Here is a 22,168-nt window from a genome sequence, read left to right on the forward strand (position 1 = left end):
TATGAAGGGATGATATCTGTAAAGCATTTATGTTTTGTTCTTTGTGGGGAAAATAGGGTAGGGTGTCTTATGTCTGGGGCCTGATTTGGGCTCAGGATTTCCTGGGTCCAGGGCTGGTGCTTTGTACACTGTGCCACCTAGCTAACCCATGATGACATCTCCAAAATAGGGTTGAGGGATAGGAGGAGTAGACTGTGGGAGGGGGAAGGGGAGAGATGGACTGGGGAGAGGTAGTTCACATGAAGGAAACAAGAAAAAATGCTTATGGAGGGGAGGGGAAGAGGGTAAGGAGTGGGGGAGTGAGTGAACCTTACTATCATCAGAAGTGGCTCAAAGATGGAATAACATATATACTCAAGTGGGTATAGTAATATATTTTTGCCCTGAGGGAAAGTGGTAGGGGAGGGAGATGGGGGCCAAGAGAAGAGGGGAAGGAGGGAAGGGCAGATTGGAGGAGAGAGCAGTAAAAAGCAAAACATTTTTGAGTAAAGTAAAGATGTTCTGCATAACTGCCTAAGTATGACATACTGAATTGCTTGATTTCATAGGGAGGGTTGAGGAGGGAGGGAGGAAGAAAAATTTAGAACACAAAATTATCTCAAAGACCTTAATCTCAGAGTGGGCTCAAGGAGGGAATAACACACACACCCAATTGGGAGGGGAAGTAGGAGGGGAAGAGGATAAGGAGGGAAGGGTGAAATAAGGGAGGACAGAGTGGGGGAGGGAACAGTCAGAAGTAAAACACTTTTGAGGAGGAATAGGTTAAAAGAAGATAGAAAATAGAGTAAATATCATAGAAAAGGAATAGGATGGAGGGAAAAATAGTTATGATGATTGATTATAATGGCAAAATGTATGGTACATACTTTGCTGGGCTATTGTGAAGAAAATTCTTTGTCAAGTTTAAGGTACTATATAAAAGTTTTGATGAACAGGATGCTTTCAGAAAAACCTGGAAAGCTCTACATGAACTGAAGCAGAGTGAAATGTACTGTATACAAAATAACAACAATTGAGTTCAAATCCGGCCTCAGACACTTAACACTTACTAGCTGTGTGACCATGGGCAAGTCACTTAACCCCAATTGCCTCACTAAAAACAAAACAAAACAAAACAAAACAAAATAACAACAATAGATGATCTGCTGAGAAGCATGTGGTTTATCTTCAGCAAGGCAATGATCCAGTATAACCCTGAAGGACTTATGAAAATTGCAACCCATCTACAGAGAAAGAACTGATGGTATCTGAAAACATATGGAAACATATTTTTTAAAAATTTGTTTTCTTTGACAATTCCTTAATCTGAAGGTTTTTTAAAACTGTTTTCTCTCACAACCTAGCTAATGTGGGAATGTTTTCCATGACTGCTCATGTATCACTTATATTGAGTTGCTTGAGTTCTTGGGGCGGGGGGGGGGGGGGGGGGGGGGGCGGGGGAGTGGGAAGGGAGGGAGGAAGAGAAGTTAGAACACAAAGTATTACAAAATTGATGTCAAAATCTGTTTTTACATTTATTTTGGAAAATAAAATTCTAAACACATACCATCAGTGCTATCTCTGTTGATGGTTTGCATTTTTCATATATCCTTCTGATAGCATCCTGCTCATCATTTCTTTCACAGTTATTATTGTTAACTGTATTACCCTCCATCTTATTCTCTCCCCTTGATATTTACTCTATTTTATATCTTCCTTCACCCTATCCTTCCTTGAAAGTGTTTTGCTTTTCACTGCTCCCTCCCCAAATTGGCCCTTCCTTCCATTGCCTCTTCCCCGCCCCCCCCCCATCCCCTTCCTCTTCCACTTTCCCACATGGAAAGATATATTACTATACTCTCTTGAGTGTGTATGTTATTTCCTCTTTGAGCCAATTCTGATGAGAGTAAGGCTCACTCATTCCCCCACTCCTTCTCCATCTTCCCCTCTACTCCATAAGCTGTTTCTTTTTTCTTTTATTTGAAGTACTTTTTCCCAATCCACCTCTCCCTATCCATTTTTTCCAATGCATTCTTCTTACTCTTTAATTTTATTTTGAAGATGTCATCATGGGTCAGCTAGTTGACACAGTGGACAAAGCACTCGCCCTGGACCCAGGAGATCCCAAGCACACATCTGGCCCCAGATATAAGCCATCCCACCCTTTCTGTCCCACAAAAAACAAGGATAAATAAAAAATAAATGCTTTACAGATATCATCCCTTCATATTCAATTCACACCTGTGCCCTCTGTCTAAGTATATTCCTTTCAGCTGCTCTAATACTGAGAAAGATCTTATGAGTTATAAGTATTATCTTCCCATGTAGGAATGTAAACAGTTTAATCTTTTAATATCCCTCATGATTTCTTTTTCCTGTTGACCTTTTTATGCTCCTCTAGGGTCTTGAATTTGAAAGTCAAATTTTCTATTTTCATCACGAATGCCTGAAAGTCCTCTTTTTCATTGAAGTCCCATTTTTCCCCTAAAAAATTATACGCAGTTTTGCTGGGTAGATAATTTTTGGCTGTCATCCCAGTTCCTTTGTCTTCCATGCCTTCCAGTCCTTTAATGTAGATGCTGCTAGATTTTTTTTTTTATCTTTACTGTAGCTCCACAGTATTTGAATTCCTTTTTTCTAGCTGCCTGTAACATTTTGTCCTTGACCTGGAATCTCTGGAATTTGGCTATAATATTCCTGGAAGTTTTCCTTTTGGGATCTCTTTCAGGAGGTGATCAGTGGATTCTTTCAATTTCTATTTTACTTTCTGCTTCCAGAATACCAGGACAATTTTCCCTGATAATTTCTTGGAAGATGATGTCTAGGCTCTTTTGTTGATCATGACTTTCAGGTAGTCCAATGATTTTCAAATTATCTCTCCTGGATTTATTTTCCAGGTCAGCTGTTTTTCCAAGGAGATATTTCATATCACCCTCTATTTTTTTCATTCAATTGGATTTGCTTTACTGTGTTTTGGTTTCTCATAAAGTTACTAGCTTCCATTTATTCAATCCTAATTCTTAGGCAATTATTTTCTTCAGAGAGCTTTTGTATCTCCTTTCCCATTTGGTTTTTCAAACTGTTGACTTTTTTCTCATGACTTTCCTGCATTACTCTCATTTTTCTTTCCATTCTTTCTTCCATCTCCCTAAATCTTCCTTCCATCTCTCCTACTTTCTCTTCAAAGCCCCTTTTGAGCACTTCCATGACCTGAGACCAATTTATATTTTTTGTGGAAGCTTTGGATGTTAGTGCTTTGACTTTGTTATTATCTTTTTCTGAGGGTGTATTCTAGTCTATCTTGCCCCCAAAGAAGTTGTCTATTGTCTACTCTTTTCTTTGCTTACTCGTCTCAGCTCAGAAGCAGATGTCTGATTGAAATTTGATTCCTTGTGGTTGGAAGCTTGGCGTGCCTGTGCCCCTCCCCAACTGGGCTGCTACCACTTGATTAGTCCCACTGGTTCAGAACCAGGCTTCTTTGCCCCAACTCCAGCAGAGACTGCTGCAGCCACTTCACCCTGGTCAACTGCCAAACCCCCTCATCTGTCTGTGAGCTGAGCCTCAGAAGAAGCTGCTGGCACTGAAGACTCAAAGGCCCTGGAAGCACTTTCTGTTCCTGGCTGGGTCTGGCCCCTGTGCTGATCTCCTCTCTCAGCTTGATCAGCTTATGATCCCAATTGCTGTCTTTAGCTGGAAAATTGTCTCACTCTGTTCTTATGTGAGTTAGGCTGCCCTGGGTTTGTTGTTATTGTTGTTGTTGTTTGTTTGTTTGTTTGTTTTTATGGCATTATTTTGGAGTGAGTGGATGGGTTTATCTGCCATCTTCCTCATCCACTTACCTTAACTAAGTTGATTTGCACCTGCATTAATATTATGAAATTTTTACTCGGGCATGCTCTTAGCAATACCTTAATCTTGTGTTGAAAATTGAGATCATTCTATCAATAATCCTCAGGTTATAAGTATTCAATCTCATATGAAAGGAGTATGATAACTCAGTATCACCATTACCACATAATTTCTGATTATTCCCATCTTTAACAGTTACACTGTAAGACACTACAAGCTTTTTATTAATGTTTAAAAATATGTCCCTTTAAAATGTATACCAATATAGGTTAGAGGAAATCTATTTTAGAATATAATAAATAGCAATATTTGGAGGCTTTGTCCTCAACCTGCTCTGCCTATGTTGCTCTCACACGATGTGTTTTTAAAAAGTTTTTAAAATGCCACTAAGTGGAGACTAGTTAGAGTTTATTACAATTTTGTGTTCAAAATCCATTAGTAGCTTTGCAAGAAAAAAAGAGGAAGAAGGAGGAGGGAGAGGAAGAGAAAAGAGAAGAGGAGGACAAAAAGGAGGTGAAGGAAAAAAGAATAGATTCGGTTCCCTTTGGAAAAATCCAGGCATTCATATGAATGCCCAGATTGTTGTGCTGCACAGAACAATATATAATTGGGGACTTGTACTTTTTAATATATCCCTTCCAGTCTCTACCACCTGGAGCTTATCCCATAAATCATTCCTTCTCTCCCTCATCTTCAACATTTCCTACCTATTCTACCCTTCCCTGGTGCTAACAAATATGATCAGCTCTTCCTCATATTAAAAACAACTTTGCCTGACCCTGCTATGCCTTCCAGTTTTAGTCCTGTGGTTCTTCTCTCTTTTGCAGTCAAACTCCTAGAAAGATTCAGCTGTATGAAAGGTCTCCTTTTCTTCACCTCCCATTGCATCAAACCCTTTCAACCTGGCTCTCAATCACACTACTCCACTTAGACAGCTTTCTGAAAGTTTATCAACTGCTGAATCATATGGCCTTTGACACTACCCACCCCTCCCATTACTCAGATGCTTCTCCTCTTTCTTAGGTGTCACTGATCTCTCCTGGCTTTCCTCCTGTCTCATTCCACTTTCTTAGTAATCATCCACTCCTGCAGGTTTAGTAATCATTTTAAATTTAAATTTTAAATTTCATGATGATTTCAAATATTGATATATATAGTCCCATTGTCTCTCTGGAATGACTAAATTCAGGCTTCTATGCAGACTTCCCCATTTTCCAGACATAAATGCTCTCTTCTCCCTCAAATTACATTGTATTAATGTGTTTTTATCTTTCTTTTATTCCATTATTTCCCCGTCAAACCCATCTCTTCTTTTTTTTGTTGTTTCCCTATATCTGGTTGAGAATACCACTAGTTACACAGGTTCACAACCTCAATGTCATATATTCTTTATTTTCCCTTAAACCACATATCCAATCAGTTACTAAATCTTATCCTATGTCCATAACATGCCTCAAATCTATCCCCTTCTATCCACTACCACCCTCACTACCTTTCACCTGAACTATTACAATATCCTCCTAATTGAGCTCTGTGAGGAGATCATGAGTAAAAAGGTGCTGAGAAGTAATATAAGCACTCAAAAGATCATGAGTTAAACAGTTTATTACTCACAGGTATGTAAATACATGTGGTACTCTTAACCCACAGTCCCATAAACACAAAATAATCACAGAAGTTCAAGTATATAGTAAGTCATGTACCCTAATGCAGAGCCTAGATCTCTTTGTCCTCTGATCTTTTGTCTGATTATTGTTGTTGAGCATATTCTCAGGGACTGAGTGAGAGGTGGACCTTTGGGGCAGTCAATTGATGGTGGGGTGGTCTGTCCTGAAACCCCTTTCACCATTATCAACCACAAGGACAATGGGATTAGCAAACCTTACACACCTGGATTAGATGCAGTTTGTTAAACTGATAGTTTGCTAACCTTTTATTCCTAGCCCTAAATGTAGCTGACCAATCCAGTTGTTGGGTACACAGGAACTTCTCAGGATATAAACAGGTCATTTAATGGTCAAATATGGGCAACTAGGGCTTAGCAATTGTCAATTCTCACTATCTCTTTTTCTCTTACCTCACATATCTTCCCACTCCAGTCTATCCTCCCCCTAGATACTAACAGTATTTTCCCAGAGTACAGGTCTAGACATGCTACTCATTTCAATTACGGGAGCTTCTTAGTACTGTGGAATCAAATGTGATTACATTTTAATCAAATTTTTTTAATTCTATTTTTATTAGTTTTATGATGTATACAATTATAAGTACAATGGTTCATATCTGATAGAGTGTGTTATCTAATGGATAGAAAGTTGCTCTTGGAACCAGGGAGACATGAGTTTAAATCTTGCCTCTGGTCTACTTGCAACATGATCATGGAAAAATACTTCCCTCTTAGTGCTCTGGAAAATTCTAAAAGAATATAAATTTCAAGAAAGAAAAAAGAATATAAACTTCAGAGAATGTGCTGACATGCACTGGAGGTGTTTCCTTATCTCAATGTTAACCTAAACCAGTAAAATCACAGGTCCAGTCCCTATCCCCTAGGATATTATTTATCTATAAATAATCATAGATATGGAGGAAGGTGTGCTCTAAAATGTTTTATAGGTAAAGGTACAAGATCCAAAGTGTTTGAAGACCCCCTTTTGACAAGAGAATGGCTGACAAATAATAACCTATGCACTGGCTCAGAACGACTAAGTCCTATCTGGACTAACTCCAGGATAATAGAGCTACTAAGTATCTGAGGTGAGATTTGAACTCAGATCTTCCTGTCTCCAAGTCCAGGGCTCTATCCACTGTGCTACTTTGCTGTATCTAAAATAAAACAAGTGGGACAGCTAGGTGGTGCAGTGGATAAAGTACTGGCCCTGGATTCAGGAGGACCTGAGTTCAAATCCAGCCTCAAACACTTGACACTCACTAGCTGTGTGACCCTGGGCAAGTCACTTAACCCTCACTGCCCTGCTCCCACCAAAAAGGTAGATAAAACAAAACAAGTGCCCTTAGGTCAGAAGTTTCTTGACTCCTTTTGAGATGCCTTCCTCAAAACTATCCCTGGATATGTCATCAGGGCCCAGCCAGTATTTTCCCATCTATTCCTTATTTTAGGGGTATAAAGTTTTCTCTTTGAACCAGTTTAGCATTAGGGTAGAGTTAGTCTATGACCCTGCACATTTGATATAAGTGGGGCCCACAGTTTACTTCAGAATTTGGAAAGTTCAGTCTGGGGACTGACTATACAACCACTACAAAGCTACTGAGGAGCAACTGAAGGGGTATCAATTTCCACCTGATCCTTTCTACACCTTGAGAAGTATTACAAACCTTGTAAGTTTCTTATGTAAGCCATTTCATCATCACCTCTGTAATTCCTCTTGCCATCATTCCCTCCTTTCTATTTCTACAATAACCATAGTTCAGGTCCTTGTCTCTTCTTGTCTAGACTACTGTAATATTTATCAAGCATTTTTCTTTTTCCAACCACCACCCTGCAAGCCCTGTCTTCTACCAACTAGGGGGAAAATCAAAGAAATACAAAATCCTTACATAATATGAGCAGAGTCAAGCAAAACAAAATTTTTCCATTGGTTATGGCCAGGAGTATTTCTCATCCTGTATATTAGTCAGAGGCAACTAGGTGACCCAATGTGTAGAGTGTTGAACTTACAGGCAGGAAAACCTGAGGTCAAATCTGGCTTCAAATACTAATCTGTGTGTCCCTGAACAAGTCATTTAACCTTTATGTGCCTCAGTTTCCTCAACTGTAAAACATAGATGATAATAATAGCATCTACCTCATAGGGTTGTTATGAGGATTGACTGTGATAACAATTGTAAAATGCTTGACACAGTTCCTAGCATTTAGTAGATACCGAATAATGATTAGTCTCTTTCTTTTCCCTTAGTTTACCTTCTAGCTCTGTTATGACGTGAACAGCATTCTTCATTATCAGTCCTCTAGAGTCATTATTGATCATTATAGTGATCAGAGTTCTGATCTTTACAAATTTTTCATTTTTACAATCCTGATATTACAGTGCAAATTGTTCTCCCCGTTCTCCTTCTTTACTCTGCATCAATTGATGCAAATATCCTCATTTCTCTGAAACCATTTTTCTTCATTTATGATATAACAATATTCCATTATATTGCTATACCATAATTTGTTTAATTATTTCTCAATTGATAGATAGCATCTTAGTTTCTAATTCTTTGTCACACAAAAAAAAACCAACAAAAAGGTTTTATAATTATGTTTGTAAATATGAGTCCTTTTCTTCTTTCTTTCATCTCATTGGGATATAGAGATGATAATGGTATTGCTACTTCTGGGTCAAAGCTCATTTACAGCTTGGTAACTGATGACATAATTTCAATTGCTTTCTAGAATGACCAAATAAATTCATAGGTCCACCATTTTTTGTCAATATCTCTCCTTTTCTTCAACACAAGTGGTATCCACTCTATTAAGGTATCCTTGAAAACCATCCCCACTCCCAGGAGAATGTGATCTCTCCCTCCTCAAACTTCTTATATCACTTTGCCTGAATCTATCATTTGCACTGAACATACTCTCTCTTCTCTCATAGTTTTTTGGGGTTTTTTTTTTGCATACACATCTTTTCATCCTACAAGATAATAAGCCCCTTGTGGGAGAAGCTGTATTATATCAAGGCCAATGCCTTGGATAATAGGTACATAATAAATGTTACCTGAATTGAACTGGAATGATGTGAATTAAATGAGAGTAAAAATTAGCATGTTCATGGACATGAAGAAATGTATCTGTCTGAAAAAGAGAGTATATTTGGGAAGTAATGTGAGATAATCAGGCAGTAGATGAGGCTAAGTGGTAGAAAGCCTTCACATGGCCAAGGAGTTGGTCTTTATCCTTTAGACACTGTGAGGAACTTCTGATGAATCTGAGGTAAATAATAGTAAAGACACACACGCAAACACAAACACATGCACACAATTAGTAACCAGGGTTTGCTAGAATTAACATACACACACATGTGTGTGTGTGTATATATATAACATGTATGTATTTATGTATGCTTGGAAGAGCCAATGTTAAATTTTCAATGTGAACATTTATACCTGAGAAATTGGCAAATACTACATATCAGAGTTTGGTTGTGTTTTTTGCTGTTGTTGTTGTTGTTGCCTTTGTTTGTTTGTTTGTTTTTTGAGGGGCAATGAGGGTTAAGTGACTTGCCCAGAGTCACACAGCTAGTAAATGTCAAGTGTCTGAGGTCGAATTTGAACTCATGTCCTCCTGAATCCAGGGCAGGTGCTTTATCCGCTGCACCATCTAGCTGCCCTCCCTGATTGTTTTGTTGTTTTGTTTTGTTTTATTGTTAAGGTTTAAGGAAGTGATGGAGAAAATGTTAATGATGCAGATTAACCATAAAAATGTTTCATGTGCAATTTTTCTGAGCAAGTTGTTAAACATTTACCAATACACAACTGGATGCATATGCATTTATGTATACATACATGCATGCTAATGTGTTTCTCCCAGGGCTTTTGTTGGTCCTATAAGTTGAAGCAAAGATGACTTCTTTTCTAATAAAACTAAGAAAAAGTCTGTCTCTTTTTAACCAAAAGAGCAAAGCAGAATTCAATCTTCTCATAAGGAAGAAATTGTTGTTGTTGTTTGTCCTTTGTTTTCAAAGAGGACCATGACATCAGGAGGTGATGTCATGACTTTCAATGAATTGGATTTAAATGAGGAAGGGCTGTGCAAGGTCACCAACCTCACTCTCTCTTCCAATGGGTCCAGTGGCAAGATGTACATCAGGATGACTAGAGATAGCCGTGGATGTTAGAGGCAATCGGGGTTAAGTAACTTGCCCAGGGTCACATAGCTGGTAAGTGTCAAGTGTCTGAAGCTGGATTTGACCTCACATCTTCCTGATTCCAGAGCCAGTGCTTTATCCACTGCACCACCTAGCTGCCCCTAAGGAAGAAATAGCATTTTAATCAAGGATTTCAACTGATGCTGGAAACCTCAAAGAAGAGAGGTGCTCCCCAAACTGCACCTGGGGGGGAGTGTTGCTTGATAGTGTTTGGTGGAGACTTCTGGTGAAATGGAGAATGATTAAGCAACATCTAGCCAATAAAAAGCCAACTAAGCAGCATCTAGTCAATAAGAGGTCAACTATGCAGCATTCAGACAAACCTTATTCAGTGGAGACTCTGTATTGTCCAGTAGGGCAGTATCCTGCTGAGCGGTATACCTCTGAACAACATCCCATAGTGTCCTCTCCAATGTAAACTACATGTCTTCCCTTAGAGTCCTATCCTGTGTGTCAAGGGTTGTGAGTAACTCGAGCCAAAATATCTATGACAAAATATCTATAGCATCATGCTTTGTGGTAGCAAAACAAAACAAAACTGGAAAAAGGTGGTGTGGCTGTTGACTAGGAAAGAGTTGAACAAATTATGGCTTATTAATGTAATGGAATGCTTTGGGACCACAAGAATGGTGAATTTGAAGAATTTAGAACAATAAGGAAAGCCTTGTAAGAAACAATACAAAGAAAAGAAAACAGAATCAGTTAGGTGATACAGTAGGTTAGAGTTTTGGGCCTGGAGTCAGGAAGCCCTGAATTTAAATCCAGCCTCAAATACTTCCTATCTGTGTGACTGGACAAATACCCAACCTCTGCCTGCCTCATTTTTCTCATCTGTAAAAGGGGTTGGGTGATGGGGGAATAATATTAGCACTGCCTTTCAAAGCTTTTGTGAAGATTAAATGAAATAAAAATTTTAAAGTATTTAGCAAAGTGACTGGTATATATTACATGATATATGAATATTAGCAATTATTATATCCATAATTACTATGACTAACATAAATGAAATAGCACTAGAATTCAGGTGAACTTAAATTAATGCAATGGACAGTCTTGGTGCTGAATAAAAGAGGATGCAACACATTTATTTTCTCCTTTAAAATGTAAGGATTTAGTATCATTCCTTTCTGAATAATTAAAAAAAATAAATGGCATCCCTTCTTTTTTGTGAAGGTCAGGGGCTATGGGGTGGGGAATATTGCATATTTTACAGACTTGGTTGACATGGTGGTTGTTTTTTTTACTGAACCACTTTTTTCTCCTCTGTATTTTATCTCATTTGTTATATGAGAAGGGGAGAAGCATATTCTGAAATACAGGTGTTTTTTTTAAAAAAGAGATAAATACTTTGGTTGTTTTGTTTGTTTTCTTTTAGAAAGTGGTGATTCAATTTGTTATGCTTAAATATATTCTCAAAACCAAAGCACAAAATCCTAAGAAGAAAAATTACTTTACTGAACTTCTTAACTAGAAAACTAGCTTTGCAACGGAGAAAAAACCAAGCATGTTTCCTATCATATATTTGTTGAATGGAAAAGATGACTAAGACACTACTGTAAAATAGAGGAACTTTTTTGCATTACAAATCGTGTGATACTGTTACTAAGCATAACAAAGAATAACAAAAATATCATTTTAGCTTAACTTGGATTATCTGAATGCAGTTGCTGGGAACCTAAACTTTTTGCTATGACTTTAAGAAGAGAATTAAGTGATGAACAGAAATTTCTCTGATTCACTGTGTTGAATTTCAGGACAGTATTTCTCTTCTGAGGGTTGTTATTGTCTAATGTGAAATCAATGAAATCAGAGTACAGCACAGCATGGTCTCTTAGTTGATATCTGGCATCACCTTCCCTCCTCTCCCCTACAGCCAGAGCCATTTTATGAAATTACAAGGTGACATATAGAGCAGCATGTAAACATTCTCATACCTTCTGAAACTCTCTTACTATGGGGTGGAAAGAATAGGAAGCAAGCAAGATAGAATTTCTCATTTCAAGAACATATGCAATTCCAACCTTTTTATCACTATTTTTCTCCCTGATCTTATGATCACAAAATATTTTTCTTTGATATAGATCATAAAACTGATCAATAAGTCTTCCTAATGAATAATGAGGACTATACTTTATGGTTAAAAGATTTCAGCCCTAAGAGAAATTAATATATGAGACACAATGTCATAAAGACTTTTTACTGATAACATTTCTGGTGTAACCAATCACAATCCCTTAGTTTTGATCTATAGAGAAGAACAATCAATCTACAAGCATGTATTAAGACCTACTGTGTTCTAGGCACTATAGCATAGGGTTCTGGTGATGCAAAGTTCTAGGGATGCAAAGACAAAAAATGAAAAAGCTCTTTCCATCAAGGAATTTACATTCTGTTGAGGGAAATAATATATAAACAAATAAATGTATACAAAATTATACAACTCCAATACAATGTAAATACAGGGGACACAGTAGTACTGGGAGTGGTCAGGAAAAGTATAATGTAGATAGTAGCATCTGAGCCAGACTTTAAAAAAAGCTAGAGATTCTAAGAGATGAGAAGGGACAGAATTTCTGGCATGGGGACAGGGTGTGCAAGGGGTAGGTTGGGGGAAGCCACCTGTACGCAGGCACAGAGATGTGAATGGAACAAGGAACATCAAGGCCAGCTAGGTTAGAGCATAGACTAAAGAAGAACAATGTGTGATATCTGGAAAGATAGGGTGGATCCAGCTTGTGATGATCTTTAAAGATCAAATGTAAAAGCTTATAGTTGATTGTAGAAGAAATAGAATGTCGCTGAAGCTTACTGAGCAAGGGGGATATGTTTAGATCTGTGCCTTAGGAATATCACTTTGGCAGCTATCTGAAGGATCACTGGGAAAGGTGAGAGACTTGAGGCAGGAAGGTTAATTAAGATGCTCATTGTAATAATCCAGATGAGATGTGATGAAGTTCTGAATCAGGATAATGGTCATGTTAGTGGAGAAATGGGAATTGGTGCAAGAAATGTTATGGAGATGCAAACAAGACCAGGTACTGACTGGGTATATTGTGTGAGTGAAGAGATCAGGATAATCATAGCTGAAATTTCTATAGCACTTTGAGGTTTACAAAGTAAATATAACTGGTAGTGCTCATGCAAGAAATAAGGTAGTCAGGAGAAGCAGTGGGTTTGGGGCAACAGTAATTATTTGTGGTTTTGGACATATTTGCTTTGATATGCTTAAGGGATATTCAGTTAGAAATAATCAGTTAGCAATTGGTAGTGTAGAGATAGAGCTCAAATAAGGATCTAATACTAGATATTGAGATCTGGAAGTCATCTATGTAGTTTTGGTAATTGAACTTAAAGGAACTGATGAAATCACTGAGAGAAAATGTAGAGAGAGGAGATCCACCCACAATTACATGGGGGGCAGAACATGAATAATAATCAAGCAAAGGGAATTAAAGAGTGGCTTGACAGGAGTAGAAGCAAGAAAGAGTTATGTCATCCTTGTACCTCCTCAGGGCTACTATATCTACTTGAACTTTTAAGTTGTGTTGCCAAGGGGACAGCTACTTCAGGTACAAGGGATTCTGTGGGTCTGTACCTCTAAAATTATAGCTCATAAGCCCACACTGATTCATTTATCTTTAACAGTCAAAGCAGAACTTGATAAAATAATAACAAAATTCATTTGGAAAAACAAAAGATCTAGGATATCAAGAGAAATTATGAAAAGAAGTCAGGGATGAAGGAGGAATGTGCACTTTAAGACCTGAAACTATATTACAAAGTAGAAGTAATCAGACCCATCTGGTATTGGTTAAAAAAAAAAAAAAAAGAAAGATCAGTGAAACAGACTAAACAAAAGAAAATAAAAAAAATAGATCTCATGACATAATGTTTACAAAGTGGAAAATATAAATTACCCAGGGAAAAAAACTCATTTGATAAAAACATTTGGAAAAAAACTGGAAAGGAGTCTGGCAGAAATTAGGCTTAGACCAACACCTTATAACATTCCACAGGACATTACAAAGAGATGAATAATCTTAATATTAATAATCATACTACTAAAAATAGAAGAGCAACAGATCATATACCTTTCACAATAATGGGTAGGAGATGTGTTCTTTAACAAGAAATAAAGGCAATTGCAAAAGATACAATAGATAACTTTACTTGAAATTGAAAAGCTGCACAGACAACATTGGTGCATCCAGGATAAGAAGGGAAATGGTCAAAGTCGGGAAAACTCTTTGTTTCAAATTTCTTTGATCCAGATTTGGTATCTAAAATATACAAAGTGTGTGTGTGTGTGTGTGTGTGTGTGTGTGTATGTGTGTATGACTAAAGACCATTCTCCAATAGATAAATGGTCAAAGATATAAACAAATAATTCTCTTTGGAAAAAACCTGTGAAATACTAACAAGTACATGAAAACATGTTCCAAATCACAAAAAAATAATAGAAATACAAAACAAAACAACCCAGAGGTTTGACCTCATACCCCCCAAATTGGCAAAAATGACAAAAAATTGCAACAGTCAATAATGGAAGGGTTCTGAAATGACAAACACATAGCATACATTGTTAGTGGAACTGTGCAATGGTAAAACCATTTTGGAAAGCAATATGGATAAAGTTACTAAAATATCTATACCCTTTAAACCAAAGACTCTACCATTGGGCTTATACCCCAAGGAAACTATAAATAAGAAGAAATTTCCATATACTCCAAAATACTTAGAGTAGCAATTTTTGTGATATTGTAGTAAAAATTATTTGTGGTAAAGATATATATCAGAAGTTTTAGCTGAATCATATGAGAGATTGAGCATGCTACTGAAGCGGCTTTTGAAGGACCTCCTTTTTGGGGGAGGAGAATGTGAGGAACTTCCGGGACACAGACTTAAAACTGAGGGCAGGAACAGAAGTTCTCTCTCTCTAGCAGTGAATTTAGCAATGATGGAGCAGGATTGAAAGGAGTGCACATGGTTTGGTGTTCGGTCTTTTCAGGGATTTGCGGTCTGGTGGGCAGTTTGGGATTTAGTGAGTTTTATACAGGAATAGAATAAGCTTAGATCTAAGATTATTCATTTGTATTTCTCTTTCCTTATTTCCCTAATTGGCTTCAGCTCTTGTTGTTTAATTAATTCCCAAGCAATAATAAAAAACTGACCCATCACAGATTAAAGCTCAGTGGCTCCTTTTTCTTAGGTAAAGTTAAAGGGGAAGATTAATGCTCCATATATCCAATTTGGCTCTCACAATATCCAACAATTGGAAACAAAATATTATTGTGATATAAAATTATACATATGCATATATGGGATATATTATATATAATATATTCTATGTTTTAATCATACATGTTCTAGGTTTTTAGTAATATATATATTCTAGATTTTAGTAATATATCAGTTTGCATTCTAGACATAAATATAGCATATACAAGAGAGGAATACTCATACATACATTTGGAATGCATACTGACAGTTGTGGTAAAAAGTTTCCTATCAGTCGGTTAGTGAATATGGAAAGACGCCAGTTTTCCAAGGACCACCCTTTCGGGGAGGAGACCGACAGCTGTGCATGGGTTATGCACGCCAGCCCGGCTGCTAAGCACTCCACTTCCGGGGTGCAAGCTTAAAAGGCAAGGAGAGAATGGAAGTGATGTCTTTTGCCTGCTCTCCTGGTCCGATGGCTGCGCTGCTCAGACAGATGCTGACTGGAGTTTGACTTGGCCTGGCTCGCCATTAGCAGCATGTGTGTGACTTGGCTCTCCCCCGCAAAGGTGGCCTTGGGCTTTTGGTGAGTTTTATACCGAACATAGACTAAGCTTAGACTTAAGACTATTTGTTTTGTATTTCTACTTTCCTATCCCTCTAATCAACATCACCTTGTAACTACCAAACAATAAAAGCTCTAACTAGAGACCAGAGGTTTCTTCCATTTACTAGTCTGAGAGATAAATTACGGGAAAGGTTAAAGAGGGGAGATTAACACTCTAGTATCCAATTTTAAAATCTCACACAGTCTTTCCTCTTTGATGAAGCCTCATGCTCTTCCTCCTACCAAATTTAGAGGTTGGGTAGGTTACTCAGGAGGTGTACCTGGGCTTACTTATTTTTTGTAAGTCCCTTCTATGACTCATTGTCTCTTCACTACCAAGAATGAATCCCCTGGTGAATTTGCTTCTGTCCTTCAGACCACCAGGGGCATAATAACTTCAACCAGACAAAAACAAACTTCCCTGTGATTCCATCAAGTTAATTGAGGAACTTTTCAAAATATCCTATAAAGGGTAATATAAATTACATATAAATTGCTAAACCCAGAAATGAGAGAATATCCAAGGGGAGAAGGTAGATAACAGCATTAAATCCTAAAGAGAAGACAAGAAGTATGAAGATAAGGTTGAAGCAGTGAGATATAATGGGGGGAAAAAGTGAAGTAGGAGTTAGAAGACATGTTCCAATTCCAATTCTGTTTCTAAACAGTTATGGGACTTAGTCAAGTTATTTAGTCTTTTTGTTTGTTTGTTTTTTGTTTTATTTTTGTTTGTTTTGTTTTGGTGAGGCAATTGGGGTTAAGTGACTTGCCTAGGGTCACACAGCTAGTAAGTGTTAAGTGTCTGAGGTCGGATTTGAACTCAGGTCCTCCTGAATCTAGGGCTGGTGCTGTATCCACTGTGCCACCTAGCTGCCCCTTGATGCTACATTTTAAAGAGGGATATTACCATTTGGAAGAGAGAAGTTAAGATCATTAAAAATCTAAAAAACTGCTAAAGAGGAAGGATCAAAAGAACTAATCAAATATAGCCCAGGAAAGAGAACCTTAGAGAGAACATGATATATGACTTCAGCTATTTAAAAAGTTGTCGTCTGAAAGAAGAAATAGACTTGTTTTATATGTGACTCCAGAAGGCAGAACTGAAACTAATGGATAGAAATTATGGGGAAGCCGATTTGGGCTCACCATAATGAAGAAAAGTCCAGATAGAGCACTTGGAGCATTTCCTCAGGACCCCAGAAGAAAAACACATTAGACTTTCAGCCAGACAGAGAATCAACTAAAGTGACAAGAAAAAAAAATTCCCCATGATCACATGGTGTGTGCTCTCCCATCAGTTGTAGTGCTATCTTAGAGAAAATCACAGAGAGAACATGGCTGAATGCTTTCCCTCTGAGATTACCATCCAATTACTTTCTGTATTTTAAATGTATGTGTGTATGTATATAGTTAGACAGACATGTATAGCATATTGTCTCTCTCAATAGAATGTGAACTCCTTGGAGAAAGGATTCTGCTTTTATTTTTCTTTTTATCCTCTGTTCTCAACACAGATTTTGACACATAGTAATAGATGATTGCTGATTGATTGACTTGTAACTTGGGAACACATGTAGGGAACACATATAGCCAGGGAATAAGACAAGAACCCACGTGGTTGGTGTGGTGATTTGATAGTAATATATCCAGAGGACATATATACCTGAAACTAATCATTCCTTTGACACTGAAGAGCTTCCAAAGTCTTCTGTTGACACATGCTGAGTTGCATGCCTCTGATCTTCTCAGGACATTATGTTGCCTCTGCTGAGCTTCACAGCTCCACCCTCAGCTGATAACTGTGTCATCTGTGCTGAGTGTCTCAATTGCTTTCATGGTTGCTGAGCAGCTCTTTATTTCCTTACATTGGGCTTCACAACTGAGTCTTGGGCTTCCTACTTCTACCTATTTAGGAGTGATGGCTAGAAAGTCTCTCTCTGACAAAAGCAGATGAAGCTCTTAAGTCACAACTCCTAGCCTAGGAGAGCTAATAAATGCCAATTAACACATTGCTTCCAATCTATTTGTATATTAAGACTGTCTAATCTGTTTTAGGGTTAGGACATTTCTTTTAACCTCTATTACATCACTTAATAGAATCCTTGGTCCCAAGGCCTCAACTTGATAGAAAAATGAAATCCATCTTTTCCCAAGGTCTCCTTGATTGACATGGAAATGAAATCACAGAAGGAAAAAAAGTTAACTGAAGAAGTAAGCCTTTATTGTCTACCTCTGTAGTTTACATTCTTGCCATTATAATCAATAAGACTTTTGAGTATTGTACTCCATTCTGGCAGTGTAAACCTTCATTGTTCCCCTACATAAGAACTACAATTATCCCCAAATAAGTCAAGTTGCTTTGTGAGATAATAAGCTCCCAATCAACAGAAGTATTTTAGCAGAGACTGCACAAATATCTCTCAGTGATATTGCAGAATATTCCTGCCTACTTTGAGGGCTTAAAGGGAGGGTGAATTAAGAAGGAAGGAAGGTGAGGAAGAGGCAAAGAGCTATATCCTGCAGTCCTAGGGCAGTGTCAGGCACATAATAGATGATTAATAAATGGTTGTTGAACTGAATTAAATTGTCAATGTCTTCCTGAAAATGTGACATCCAGACCTGGGTAGGATATTGGTAGATGTCCAATTTCATCCACTTCTTTGTTCAACTACCATTTAAGACAGTCTCATAATTGTGATAGTGTCAGATTATTCTTTAAGGGAAACAGAGTTTCTGTACTATTTTCTTAAAATGGAGGCAAAGTGAGATTTTCCTTCCCCTTGGATGTTCCCTCCTGTGTACACCCTCCTGAGCTGTTGGGAATGAAGAAGGGGGAAACAACCGAGGACATTTAATAATATTGTCTAATTATTAAAGATATCATACATATGGGAAAACTCAAAGTCTTATGCCTGTACCCAAGAAGTTGAAAGTCTGTGTCCTTCAGGGGAAGCTAGGTGGGGCAGTGGATAAAGCACTGGCCCTGGATTCAGGAGGATCTGAATTCAAATCCAGCCTCAGACACTAGCTGTGTGATCCTGGGCAATCCACTTAACCTTCATTGCACCCCCTTCCCCCCAAAAATGTCTGTGTCCTTGATATAAAATAGGTGTTCTTAACTTTTTTATATGGCCTGGACCCCTTTGACAGCCTAATAAAACTTATGAAACCCTTCTCAGAATAAAGTTTTTAAATGTACAAAATAAAAGATATGGGATTACAAAGGTAACCAAGTGTATTAAAATACAAGTATTAAAATGAAAAAAGGCAGATCCCAGGTGTAGAATCTCTGGAGAATTTAACTCTTCTCAGGAATACAATGATCCAAGATAATTCCAAAGGACTCATGATGGATAATGCTTTCCACATCCAGAAAAAAGAACTGTGGAATCTGGATGCTGATCGAACCATATTGATTCTACTTTTTTTTCTTTTTTGAGATTTTCCCCTTTTGTTCTGATTCTTCTTTCACAACATGACTAATGCACAAATATGTTTAATGTGATTGTACATATATAACCTATATAAGATTGCTTGCTGTCTTGGAAAGGGGGGAAGGAAGGGAGGAAGGGAGAAAAAATTGCAACTAGAAATCTTATAAAAACAAATGTTGCAAACTATCTCTACATGTAACTGGAAAATAATAAAATACTTGTATGATTTTTTTTAAAAAAGGAACAAGAATCTCTGCAGAGCAAAACTTCAGAATGACTAAATAGTGTAAGTATCTAGCTATACTATGGAGCTCAACTGTATCACTTTAAAAACTGTTCCTGAAGTAAGAGGGAGGCAGAACAAAGTATGAAGATGATATAGACTAGAGAATCAAAGAAATTTAGAGATGAAGAGAATCTCAGAAGTTATCTAGTCCAGACATGCCAAACTCTGGTATAATAAGGGCCACCAGATTTAAATGTAATTGGGAAATGTTTGACAAAACAAATAAAACCACAATGCAACATGATGTTAGTTTGTGTGCTGGCCAGGATATCTTTCTAGTAGAGTTTGCTCTCAAGCTTAAAAGGGAGGAGAAGAAAGGGAATGACAAGCAAACTTTTTTTGTTTTCTTAGAAATATGTTGATTAAAGAAGGGAAAGTGTAAGTAGGAGCTGGTTGGAGAAAACAGAATCCTAATATGTGAAGTACTGGCTGATCTGGTCTGTCTTGATCTTCACTGTCCAGCTAAGGGAACAGATCTGCAAAGTAGCAAATTACAGGCTTAGAGTTACTGTTTCACTGAGTGTAATGCTGATGTATCTTTACTAAAAGCTTGAAGGCACTTCAGTAACCCAGAGGTAACAGAGTAGCAATTTTGCCTGGCAGAGCAGCTGTCAAGATTAGAAGGGGAGCAGATAACAGAGAAGTGGTTTTGCCCAAATGGATACATAGTACAGATTGGTGACCAATAAGACCAGGGACATTGAAGCCTGCAAGCCAGAGTTGAAAGTTCCTCCATGTACATGGGTTTCCTTAGCTATGTGCCTCACTGATAGATTTCTGTGTGTGCCAACTTTCTTCCCCTCAGATACTGTATATACCCCTACGGTGCAATGTTATATTTTGATTAGTTTTGCTTTTGCCTTTTTGTTTAGTAAATGTTTTACATTTAAGAATTAATGGTGTCGGGGACAGCTAGGTGGCGCAATAGATAAATCACTGACTTTGGAATCAGGAGGACCTGAGTTCAAATCCAGCCTCAGACACTTGATACTTACTAGCTGTGTGACCCCAGGCAAGTCACTTAACCCTCATGGGCAGCAAAAGAAAAGAAAACAATCAAGGAAGGGTTCTCCTGATGGAGCCAAGGGTCACAGAGATCTATAGGAGAGAGTCAATCAATAAAAGAATTAATGGTCAGACCTCCTCTCCCGGCTCTGGTTCTTGCTTCAACAGTGTTTGGACGGAACAGATCCGGGGTTCCCCCAGCTCCCCTCGCGCTAGATCTTCGTCCTTCTGCAGCCCGTCAGTTCCTGGGACCACCCGACCTCCGCTTTTGAGACCATCAGCCTCCGGGACCATCGGCCCCTGGCCTCCAAGACCAAACAGCTCCGGGACCAGCCACCTCCTTCCGTCCAGCCGTCGGTGCCATGAGCTCGACCTCTCAGATCCGCCAAAACTTCTCCTCCGAGGCCGAGGCCGCCGTCAACCGCCTGGCCAACCTCTACCTGCAGGCCTCCTACTCCTACCTGTTCCTGGGTTTCTATTTCGACCGGGACGATGTCGCTTTGCCGAGAGTGTCGCATTTTTTCCGTGACCTGGCGAAGGACAAACGCGAGGGCGCCGAGCGCCTTATGCGGCTCCAGAACCAACGTGGGGGCCGGGTCCTCCTCCAGGCTGTGCAGAAACCTGGTCAAGATGAGTGGGGCTGCAGCTTGGATGCCATGGAGGCTGCCCTGAGCCTGGAGAAGGGCCTGAACCAGGCCCTCCTGAAGCTGCACGCCTTGGGCTCCAGCCAAGGGGATCCACACCTCTGCGATTTCCTGGAGAGCCACAACCTGGGCGAAGAGGTGAGACTGCTGAAGCTCCTGGGCGACCACCTGACCACCCTGTGCCACGTGCAAGCCGACCCACAGCCCGGACTGGGAGAATACCTGTTCGAGCGGCTGAGCCTGAAGCACGACTAGGATGAGCAGCCCCACGAGAAGGCCGACAGGGCCCACAATAAAGAATAAAGCCGGCTCACTGCTCAAAAAAAAAAAAAAAAAAGAATTAATGGTGTTGGGGCAGCTAGGTGGCACAGTGAATAAGGCATCAGCCCTGGATTCAGGAGGACCTACGTTCAAATTCAGCTTCCGACACTTGACACTTACTAGCTGTGTGACCCTAGACAAGTCACTTAACCCTCATTGGCCCCCCCTAAAAGAATTAATGGTGTCATTGTGACTATATAAATATGAAGTGGGCTCAAGAGTTACAATGGAATGAAGTAGAACTGTATTCCACCAAATGTTATTATCCCTAGGATTTTTAGAGTGCATTATTATGATTGTGGTGTGCCTGCATCTGGGAATTCACTCTCTATTCTGACAACTTTTCAGTCTGGGTACAGGTTGAATTTAAGTGAGCCAGTCTAGAGAAAGTGCAGGGGGCAGAGGTTCCACATTGACAGGAAAGGAGGGAGGAAAAGGCTATTCTCCAGGATAATGCAGTCATACCTACTATGTGCCTCTCTATTACCCTCTGTGTGATATTTATTTTTTAATTCTTTGGAGCCTGATGTATCCCATGTCTCACTGCAATTGGCAACCCCAATAGATTGGTGGCATTATAAAGATAGTCCTTTGCCTTTTGGGGAAGCTGAGGTTAGTTCGGAGTCTTTGCAATTTCATGAAATCAATCTAGCTTCTTTAACAGCCTTCTTCTGTTAAACTCTGAGCCCAACTAGCTCATATATACTTTCTTTTAATTTTGGCAAAAAGATCCAACTATTCTCTCTCTCTCTCTCTCTCTCTCTCTCTCTCTCTCTCTCTCTCTCTCTCTCTCTCTCTCTCTCTCTCTCCCTTTAAAGGCAATTAGGGTTAAGTGATTAACTCAGGGTCACACAGTATTAAGTGTCTGAGGTCAAATTTGAACTCTAGTCTTCCTGACTCCAAGGCTAGTGCTCTATACATTACACTACCTAGCTGCCTCCCTGCTAATTTTAAAA

General features: G+C 38.8%; 1 protein-coding gene across 1 annotated transcript; it reads left to right on the forward strand.

Annotated features, from left to right (window-relative positions):
* Positions 1-20,609: 20,609 nt before the first annotated feature.
* Positions 20,610-21,146, forward strand: LOC122750460 (ferritin light chain-like). The gene has a single exon (XM_043997193.1). The coding sequence runs from the start codon at positions 20,610-20,612 to the stop codon at positions 21,144-21,146; it is 537 nt and encodes a 178-aa protein (XP_043853128.1).
* Positions 21,147-22,168: the final 1,022 nt, after the last annotated feature.

The sequence above is a fragment of the Dromiciops gliroides genome, chromosome 3, assembly GCF_019393635.1.
Source record: "Dromiciops gliroides isolate mDroGli1 chromosome 3, mDroGli1.pri, whole genome shotgun sequence".
Taxonomy (NCBI): Eukaryota; Metazoa; Chordata; class Mammalia; order Microbiotheria; family Microbiotheriidae; genus Dromiciops; species Dromiciops gliroides.